Source organism: Gracilinanus agilis, chromosome 2, assembly GCF_016433145.1.
Source record: "Gracilinanus agilis isolate LMUSP501 chromosome 2, AgileGrace, whole genome shotgun sequence".
Classification (NCBI taxonomy): Eukaryota; Metazoa; Chordata; class Mammalia; order Didelphimorphia; family Didelphidae; genus Gracilinanus; species Gracilinanus agilis.
The window spans coordinates 84,576,873-84,587,674 of NC_058131.1; the positions used below are offsets into that span (position 1 = coordinate 84,576,873).

Consider the following 10,802-nt stretch of genomic DNA (forward strand, 5'->3'; position numbering starts at 1 on the left):
GTTAATGATGCATGGCTATTAGTAATTTTTTTCCTATTCAAAGCAGAGTATTCAAAAATCCATGGAAAAGTCCACACTTTACAAATAAAAGTAACTATATTTAATATGTTCCTGTAATATTATGCTTTTAAAAAGAAGTTTTCATAGAAATAATGACAGTAATATTAAAGAAAATCATCAATGATCAAGAGTAAAAGAATAGGGGAAGGCCTCATTTAAAAGGTGTTTTAAGCCAGGTACCACTGCTGCCAGACCCAAGGCAAGTTTGAGCAGGAAAAGTTACACTTGGTTTGAGTTCTAAAGCCATAGCAAATATTATAGGTGAGACTTAAACCAGATATACTAACTTGGGCCATGGGGCAGTGTAACTTGGATAAAGATGGTATCGCTGCCTGTGAAAGGAAACAAGAAAAACGAGATTTTTTTCTTTCAATGAAATTTGTCAAAAGTTGTTTTATGATTAAAAAAGATTCTATTATTATTGCTCATCTTAAATAACAAAATGTTAGTCCATAGTGCAAACATATGTATCCAAAATGTTAAACCTTGTTTTTTTGGAGTTAAAAAAAGGACAAAATTGAGCTAATATATAGGAATTTAGAGACTGTTACATTAGTCTTTTGTTGTCATTGTCACTAATATGAAATATTTCCAGGGTTAATAGTTTTATTTTGTTTTCTTCAATAAATCTTTGTTTCATTTAAAAAAAAGTCATATTTGTATTTTGTCCTAGGACAATAGGTAGCCACTACTGACTCTTAAGCAAGGAAGTGAATGGTTAAGGGCTATGCTTTAAGACAGCATTGGCCTTTTTCTGTCCTGTGATACCTTTTGTTCACAACTCTTTAAATTACTAGCAGTACAGCTCAGTCATCCAATATACCAATTCTTTTAATTACTTAGAGATGTAATTTAGGTTTGGTGACTTGAGTTCACTGATAACAGGTGCTCTTTTAGCACTTCTAAAATTTTCATGAGTTTTAACAACTTTTGAAAAATCATCTTCCAGGGTGGAGGGGGAAAAAAAGCAAAAAAAAGCATGGTTCTGTTTTTCTCCCATTATCTATTATCTTCCTCCATCTTCCAAACTTGCAACTATAATTCACCATCAGATTATCATTCCTCTAATACCACTTTCATTATGTTACTACCGTTTCCCAAACTCATCTCCTCTGTGGTCCAGTCTCCTTTTCCTGCTCATTAACCCTTTTAAGTCTATGTAAATCCTGAAGAAAATAGAAACTTTTCCCAGGGAGGAACTGGGTATTAACACATCCTTGTCCCTTATGCAACAACTAACACATTATTTGTACATAGGAGGCACTAAAATACTGACTAAATTAATCTTCTGCTCGAAATTAAGAACATGTTGTAAGAAGTCAATAGGTGATATCACCAACCTGCACTGGAAGAGAACCACTGTGACAGATCAACAATTGCTAGGCAGATCATCAGAGATTTTGTTGTTTGATAAATGTAATCATTTAATAGTTTTGGATACTGATATTTTAACTCTAATATACTTTGATTATAACTAAGAACATAGGCCTGATGTTACTAAAGTTATTAAACTGTTATTAAAAAAACTGATAGGTATCATTTAATTTAGGAGTGTTAAGAACTTTAAAATGGCTAAAAGAAATGTCACCATTAGGTGAAAAAGGGAGGGCAAAAGATTAAATAAGAAGTCAGTAGTCAGTATTCTATTTCAGCATGTTTTAAGCCATCCTAGTTATGTGACATAAGGAATAAATCTTTCTTCTTTGATGCTGATAGAGAATTTCTTTCCTCCTATCTTACTCCTGTGGACCCCAGAGCCCTCTGGTATTCTTCTGCATCCAACCCTGTCCACACATACCTTAATGCAATTCTTTATCAACCACAAGTACAACTCATGTGGCTTGTTGGTAATGGAAGAGGGGGGAAAAAAGTCCCAACCTTTTGCCTTACGTTTTTCAATCCCATTCTCCCTTCTCAGTCTCCTGTCCTCACTTTCCTTTAAGCTCAACAGTAGAGGAAAAAGAAAAATTTGAAATAAGGAGGAGATGGCCATCCTGACATGAAAACATCATTGTCATAGGAAGAGCAGGGCAAGGTGGGTAGGAGGAAAATTATATTCTAAAATTATTTTCCCCAACTTTCTTTTCCCTTTCAAGTTCATACTCTTCTTCTTACTGACCCAGTTTGAATCCTCTCTAAATCCTTTATCTATCTTAGCTTCTGTATAACCAACAGAACCCATCGCCATGCTCCTCATTTCAGAGCCAATGCACTTCCATCTTAACCCTAACTGAGCCCCTGCCCCAGACACTATGAACTACAAGAAGCTTGGAATTGTGGGAATTATTTGTTCTTGCTAATAGGGTTAAGGAAGGTGATGGAGATGTGTACATTTAGCATCTAAAGCTGGAATTTGGGTATTCCTATAGAAACACTGACATATGGTAGTTGATGAGTTTTTGGTTGGACATTTCTTGGGAGTTATACAAGGAATAGTGTGTTCTAGGTATGTAAGATGGCCTCTCCAAATGTATGCATAGCAAATGGACACACATGGATTGATGTTTTGAAAGTTTAAGTAACTAGAATGAAGACCAGACAGGATAGTGGTACATAACATTTGTCATAAAGGATATGAGGATGGATAGGCAAAAAAAAGGATCTGTGTCCTTTGGATCTCTTGAGTCCAGAATTAGGAACATGGACAGGCCACACTGGAAAAGAGGCAGGAATAGTAAACAGGCTGCTGATGCCTGCACATTTCAAGAATTTTCTAAATTTCCCGTGGCTATGAAGTGATTACTTCTAAAGGAACACAAAGAAAACAAACTATCCAATGTGGTTTAAATTGCTAGGTAGCCGCACAATTTATCAGTATGGGTTGTTGTTGAACTTCAGTTTCATTGTACTGAAGCTTTGCTGGAGTTTGGAATGTCAGTCATATAAATCTTCACCCTAACATTACTTATGCTTTGCTACTAGATTTGACTGATATGAAAGTCACATTACAGGCAAATTACAGCTAATGTTATTGATTGGTTCAGTGACATGAAGTGAAATGCATTTGGGAGAATCAGCTTGTTCTATAGGAACGATATTTTTAAAGATGCAACAAGCAATGTAGCAATGCTGATTGATTGATATTCAGGGGGTTGTGTTGGGGACACCTGGTGCCACCATATAATGTGGCTGACGACCTGAATTGTGTTTTGGGTGCCCTACAGAATATTATAGTGGGATTTACTTAAGATTCATTAAGGATATTGCATAACTTGTGAGGTATGCTTATTTATATCAAATAATATGTTAAGCATTTTGCAAATCTTAACGCATTCCATAAATATGAGCTACAGACTTCCTAAAGCTCCTTTTTCATTAGAAAAGAAAGTTTATCATCCACGTATACTACTTTCCAGGACTTTAGCACCTACTTGAGTGAAAAGGGCTTGAATGATCAGAATCAAACACACTGCACACGTCGGTGGTACTGGAAGCACCAGAGGCAGGGGGAGGTGTTAATGGTGTCCGTGGAGAGTTAGGTGCAGATGCTGTACTTTCTGTTTCACTTTCAGGGATCCGACTGTAACTAATCTTCCTTGGTTCCTGTTGCAGTGGTGTGGGGTGTCTCATGGTACCTGGTCTTGGGTTTGATGGACGAACACCAGGAGACTTGAGGGGATAATTATATTTTTTTGGCTGCAGACCCATTAAAAACAAACATGTTATTTAAAGCACCAGAATACAAGCAATATATTAAAATATCTTAATTCAATGCAAAGTAGAATGAGAATTGCTTTGAAAGTCTTTGCATGTTATAACATATATGGTGGATTGATAATGACAGGTCAGTGATGAAGGGTAGAAAGATTAAGTTACAGAAATAATGACCTAATCTGGGAAAATGGGAACATTTTGTGCCAGTTCCCTCACAAGTGATATCAGAAAATCCAAAAATATAGACTTTTTTGAATGTGCATGAACAAATTGACCTTTAGCATAATAGACAGATCCCAAAACAGTATAGGGAAAATGTATAACAAATTTTAAAAAATAATACAAATTTTCCTGGGCAAATTTAAAGAGATTTTTTTCTCTTTAAAACAGGGGTACTTTTATTCAATTAAAGTAAAACTTTAGAAATCTAGAAGCTCTGGAAAAAAGGATATTCTAGATAATCAAGTTTTCTAGAAAATCTAACCAATTTAAGTATAATTCCTTAATTAAAAAAACCCAACAGAATGTTTTGAACATAATTTAACCTTTTCATTATGACCAAGCATTGTCTTTATGGACATCAGTCATTACAGTACACAGAGTGCAAAAATGAAGTGATGCCGTAGATATTGTGAAATGAGTATCAGCTGTCTGTTATATCTCTTATATCCATTCTCCCATCTCCCAGGTGAGGACTGAATGATCATAATCAAAGCACACCACACACATTTGTGGTGAAGGAAGCACCAAGTTGAAGGGCAGGTGTTCAGAGTGTTCATAAAGAATCTGACACAGATTCCCTAATTTGTTTGACTTTCTCACTGATCTGACAGTAACTTATATTTCTTGAGTCCTTTATTGCTTCTGTAGCTATATTGGCCAGTAGTAACTCCTTTCTATTGATGTTTCTAATCTACTGTGGCCTTAGAAGCCAGGTAAGTAAGCCTGCCAGAACTGCATGGGAAATGAGAATAAGTAGGTTTTGAGTGAAGGCATCAGGGATTTTTTCCAGGAGTAAAATAAAGGTCAGTGCAGTATTTCTTAAAGGGCAGTATGTCACAAATTGTATGGCATTTTCACTTGTAATCTCAGATGCATGCAAGAGTCTCCTGACTCACTCAAAGTGTGCTGCAACTCCTCCTGGTTAAGATTGCATCATGAGCAAAGAAAGCTTGAGGGCTGCTGATTTAGTGATGACTTGCCACTTAGCTACTCAGAAGTCTTATTTGCTTGCTTCCTGGCCCTCAGACATTTAGAAAACATGGTGTATGATTGTATGCAGTGTTGGCTGGACAATGACAAGTAACTGGAAAATAATAGGAACTGTTTTCACAAAGGAAGTAAAAGTTTAATCAACCTAAACATTTTCTGGGATGTTGAGCTGTATCTCTTATTTACACCGAATTAGTCAGTCTTAGTATCAAATATATCTGTATGAAAATATAGTAATTACATAATTTGATATAAAGAAATACTTTAAAAAATGTTTAAAATTCTAGGTAGATTTTTATCTGCGTGCTTACAAATCTTGGTAGAGGCTTAGGGTTTCTTGGTTCAATTTCTAGTGACTTGTTGAAAAGATAATCTGTAAATTCTTTTTCCATGCTATTTCCCATTGGATTCAAATTCTCAAAGAATCTCTAGAATATAAAAAGATGAAAACAATTATGAACTATTGACATTTGTGAAAATAACTGAAGAAAGTATTTTAAACTCAAGAGAAAGGAAGGTTTACTTTTCTAATATTTTCCATTCCCACCTCCCACCCCCCAAAATACTTTTACACAGAACCAATAACCTAGTTTTCATCATGGAACTACACAATTTCAGAATTATAAGGGGTCTTCAATTGTAATCTGGTACAACATATGCTTGAAGAAGAGTTTGTTCTACAACAACATATCCAACAAGTGGTCATTTAGGCTTGCCTAAATGAGGAAGAGTTCACTCACTCTCTAGGGAGCCCACTCTATTTTTGGCTAGCTCTGTTTGGAAGTTTTCTTTACAAGCCCAAACCTGCATCTTTTCAGCTTCTATCCACTGGTTCCACTTTTGCCCTCTGAGGCTGAGGACAACAATCTGGTGACAACCATTAGTTCCTTTAACTGACCCACAGGTGGCTGATGAACCTCCTGACTGCCTTCCTCTGGATGCTCTCCATGTTAGCAATGTGTCCTTTGTAGAGATTTTATACTCAAAATTGAACTCAATACTCCCCTCATGTCACTCTAGAGCTGTGGCTATTAAAATAAACATGATTCAATTTCTTCCAATACAGTTAGGTTCTATAAAATGAAGGTACTACAAAGTGCTAGAATAAAGCATCCACTTTACTGTCTGGTACTTGTAGAATGTCTAACCTCTATTTGGCAGTTACTTCCCGTTTAAACTTAACAAAAATATTAATAAGTGAACTTACTTTGATATCAGATTCTACTCGCAAACAGTATGGTTGATTTTGGTACTGCTGTATTTCTCCTGTTATTTCTGCAACTTTTCTCCTTTTGCTAAAGTTTATAAGTTCTTTTCCATGTCTTTTCAACACTTCAGGATTGCCTTCTTCTGTTTTCAAGATATTTGTTAGATAAATTCCTAAAAGATATAATGAAATGTTTTAGGAAAAATATACTGTGCACTCTCTTTGGTACCATTCTACATTCCAGTAAGTATGCAATAAATAACAATCTATTAGGCTACTCCTGTCAAAAACCATTCATTCATTCAAAAGCCATTTATTAAGTGGTTACTAACAATAAAATAATGTGTTAGATATAAAGTGATTAACTATGCGTTGTAAATATGTAATGGTTCTTGCCCTCACAATGCTTATGATCTAGCAAAGATTTATCGTAACTATCGCAACATATGATATATCTATATCTATATATACCCAAAAAGACTATGCAATGTATACAGTATAGAACTGAACATATAAGTAGGACAGTTACAAAGTAATAGATGAGGTTAGAAGGTCTGGGCAAGAATAACAGAGAAGGAACTCTAGAAGAGGTAATAGCCTTTGAGTTGAAAACTAGAAGTACAACAAAAAATATTCTAGGTCAAGGGAACAACCACAGGTCAAGTTGCTAGAAATGATAGCAGAAATTTCTCTACTATGAAAGAACAATAATCAACTTAATCCAATGTGTAAAATCCTGTCCAGAAGACTTACTTAAACTTAACATGTCCAAAATAGAATTTAGACTCTTGATTCACAAACCCTTCCAAACTTCCCTGTTTAAAATTTCACCTTTACAACATTTCTTGAATACCCCATTCTCTCCTCTGACACTGCTGCCCTTCTAGGAAAGGCCCTAATCATCTCACACCTGGATTATTTTAATAGCCTGCTGGAGGATCTGCTTGCTAATAGTTACTACTCATTCCAATCCAGGCTTCATTCAGTTACTAAAGCACAGGATGACTGTCACCTCGCTATTCAAAAAAACTCCAAGAGCTTCCTGTCATCTCTAGGATTAAATATAAAATCCTCTGTTTATCATTCAAAGCCCTTCATAACCTAATCCCCTCCCCGTGTACCAGTCTTCTTATACCTTAACATTCCTACAACGCCCCCTTCTTCCCTCCGTATTCCATCTATTTGTTCTTGGCATTTTCACTGGCCATGAAACTCCTCCATTCCTGGAATGTTCTTTTTCTTCTTCTTCTTCTTCTTTGCCTCCTGGCTTCCTTCAAATCTTAGTTTCTACTGAAAGTTTTAGCTTAATTTTAGCTCCTTTCCTCTGTTGATTATCTCTGGCTTCTCATGAAAGTAGCTTGTATGTATATAGTTGTTTCCCTTGAGGACTATGAAACCTTCAAGGACAGGGACTGTCTTTTGTCTCTTTTTGTGTCTACAGGTCAGCACAGCTTGGCAAATAGTAAACACTTAATAAATGCTTTTGACTGCCTAAAATTATAATCACTAAAAAAAAAAGAAAAAGATATAAGTAAGCCTTTTTCCAAACAGACCTAAATCTCATAGCAAGTTCACACTTGCAAATGTACCGACAGTTATGACAGCAAAGTCAAACAATTTTGTTGCATCAAAAACCCATTACACTCTTTAACAGAAACAGTGGTTTTGTCAAAAGAGACAAAAATAATCCAAACTCTAAGACTCCTATTTTAAAACAGAAGACTATAGATAGAAGTTTCCATGAGGACAGCCTAGGATATGGCTTACTGAACATAAAGGAAAGATCCTGAATAGAAGGGGGACTTTAGTTATGCATATGAAGTAAGGTCTTCCCCCACTGCCTAGAGCAATATAAGCATCCAAGGACTCAGATAAATCCAGGAATTCTTTCCTATATTCCATAGTCCTGGTAGAATGAGAGAGAGTATCTAGGAATGAAACACTGGGATTACCGCCTTGTTTCAAGCATTGGGTGATCAAGGCCTAGACCAGACAGGAGGAATGGAAGGAAAGGTGGTTGGATCTGGAGGAATATGAAAAAAAAAAAATCAACAGAATTAGGAACTTCTAGGTTGACTGGAAGAATGGCGGTTATCTGTCCCAGATATGTAGATCTGGATGGAGAATTGGTCTTTGAGAAGAAATGAATTCAGTTTAAGCTGAATTGAGTTTGAGATGCTGGAAAAAAAATCTGGGTAAAGATGTCTGTCCAGAAATTATGGCTGCTAGATGAAAATTAGGGAGAAAGAAAAGGAATGGCCAAATGCAGAGGAAGAGAACCAGGACACCATAATAGATGGGGAAAGGCTTGAAGGAACAAAAGGTATTCAGAATTATCAGAACCTAAGAGAGGGTGAAGGAGAAGTGCTAAGGACTACTGCTACTTGATTATTAAATGGTCATTGATAGCCATTTCCTAACAGAAAAATGATTAAATGATATGAACAAATAGTTCTTTAAAAAAGAACTACAGGGGCAGCTGGGTAGCTCAGTGGAGTGAGAGTCAGGCCTAGAGACAGGAGGTCCTAGGTTCAAACCCGGCCTCAGCCACTTCCCAGCTGTGTGACCCTGGGCAAGTCACTTGACCCCCATTGCCCAACCTTACCAATCTTCCACCTATGAGACAATACACCAAAGTACAAGGGTTTAAAAAAAAAAAAAAAAGAACTACAAAGTATTCACATGTAAGAGAATGCTAGAGCATTTAGAAATCACTAATAATAAGAGAAATGCAAATCAAAACAACTCTGAGGTTTGGCAAAAATGAGAGAAATGGCAATACTCAAAGTTGTAGAATGATAGGAACACAAATACACTGCTGATGGAGCTATGAAATGGTAAAGCCATTTTAGAAAGTAATTTAGAATTATGCAAATAGAATAATTAATTTGTCCATATTCTTGGAGCCACAGACTCCATTAAAGATCTTATACCCCAAGGAAGCCATTGATAAGAATGAAGTCCTCACATATAAAGAATTGGAAATAAAGTAGATGTCCATCAATTGGGGAATGGCTAAACAAATTGTGATGAAGGAATGTAATCTTACTGTGCTGAAAAAATGAGGTGTGTGATAAATACAGTGAAACATGGGAAGACTTATATGAACTAATGCAGAGCAAAATAGGCGGAGCCAAGACAATATATACAAGGATTATAACAATGTAAACAGAATAAACAATTACATTCTAAAAAACCTAAAGTGAAAGTAACAAAACTAAAGATCAAGGATGACTTAAATAAAGTACTATAAGAAATTACCCCCAATTTATTCCTTTGTGGAAGTCTCTGGTATTACATGTTGCACATGTTTCTGTACTTTTTCAACATATTGATCAGTTGCGCTGGTTTTTTTACTTTCAAAAAAAAAAAAAAAGAATGCTATCTATTATATGGATAGCTCTCTGGGTAGGGGAGGAAAAGGGATGCTGAGCATAACTATGATGATGTAAGAAATAGAATATAACAATAAAAACTTTTTTTTTTTAAAAGAAGAGGCCACTAGTGCTTAAGAGAGGAGTTTTGAGAATGGTGGCAATATTGACTATGGTAAGGCCAACTAACCCCTTCATTTTACAAAAGAAATAGAGGCTTAGTGAAATAAGCTAATTTGTCCAAAGTCACATAGTTCATAAATGGCAGATCCAGGATTTGAACCAAAGTCCTTTCACTCCAAATCCAAGAAATCTTCCATTTTGTCATGCTACCAGAACAGATCACAGAAGATAGGACGAGAAAAAGATAAGTAGTCAGTATAAACTGCTATTTTGGGAAGTTAGGCAGTAAAATAAAAAGAAATCAGTTTTAAGATAGTTTTATATCACAGTTTTAAGATAGATCTAAGCATATCAATAAAAAGAAGAGGACAAGAGAAGACTGAATATATAAGATAAACCAAGTAAATGTGTTCCTATTTATATATATATAGCTCAAAAAAAAGGCCTTAAATTTATTCTGCTGTTTCCTACATGTCTTATCATTTGTTTCAAAATACAAATCCTACTTTGTCTAAAACCACATTAATCATTTAACTAAAAAGAAAGTTAGTACTTACCAAAGAAAGGCACACATGGTGGATTAATAGACCTGAGTTTTGCCAAATATTTTTTATAATGATCTTCACTTAGTTCATGAGCTTCCTCTAAAATTTTCTTTTGGCGACTTGGAATTTGCTGTAAGAAAATACATTTATGAAGTTCATGGCCACACATGAATTTACAAGTTTTCTCAAAAATACAGGAAGGTGAATAATAATGTTCTTGTACAAAAGTCTGGACAAGTTTAAAAACAACACATTTAACATCTTATGAAATTAGTAGGTATTGTACAAGTGCTGCCCTGGGAATATATATAACACAAACACGCACACGCTCCCTAGCATACATTTCATAGCCTTAGGTACCATCTACCTCTTCCACACAAAACTGTGAAAAATGAATAAATCAATGAATGAAAAAATATTTATTGAGCACTTACTATAAGTCAAGTATTTTTCTAAGGGCTGGGAAGACAAAGAAAAATGAGACAGTCCCAAGATAGTCTCTGTCCTCAAGGACTCAATCTAATGAGATGAACTCACAGCTCTCTCTCTCGCGCGTTCTCTCTCTCTCTCTCTCTCTCTCTCTCTCTCTCTCTCTCTCTCTCTCTCTCTCTCTCTCTCTCTCTCTCA

At 35.6% G+C, this 10,802-nt stretch overlaps 1 protein-coding gene across 2 annotated transcripts in view; it reads right to left on the minus strand.

Annotated features, from left to right (window-relative positions):
• SOS1 (SOS Ras/Rac guanine nucleotide exchange factor 1) overlaps positions 1-10,802 on the minus strand; it is a 177,510-nt gene that overhangs the window by 6,316 nt on the left and 160,392 nt on the right. The window contains exons 17-21 of one of the 2 annotated variants that reach the window (XM_044663272.1): positions 10,188-10,305; positions 6,134-6,306; positions 5,238-5,354; positions 3,432-3,696; positions 348-392 (exon numbers count right to left, since the gene is read on the minus strand). In XM_044663272.1, the coding sequence (XP_044519207.1) occupies positions 348-392; positions 3,432-3,696; positions 5,238-5,354; positions 6,134-6,306; positions 10,188-10,305 (718 nt within the window). The remainder of the gene's footprint in view (positions 1-347; positions 393-3,431; positions 3,697-5,237; positions 5,355-6,133; positions 6,307-10,187; positions 10,306-10,802) is intronic. The other variant, XM_044663273.1, reaches the window with a different exon arrangement.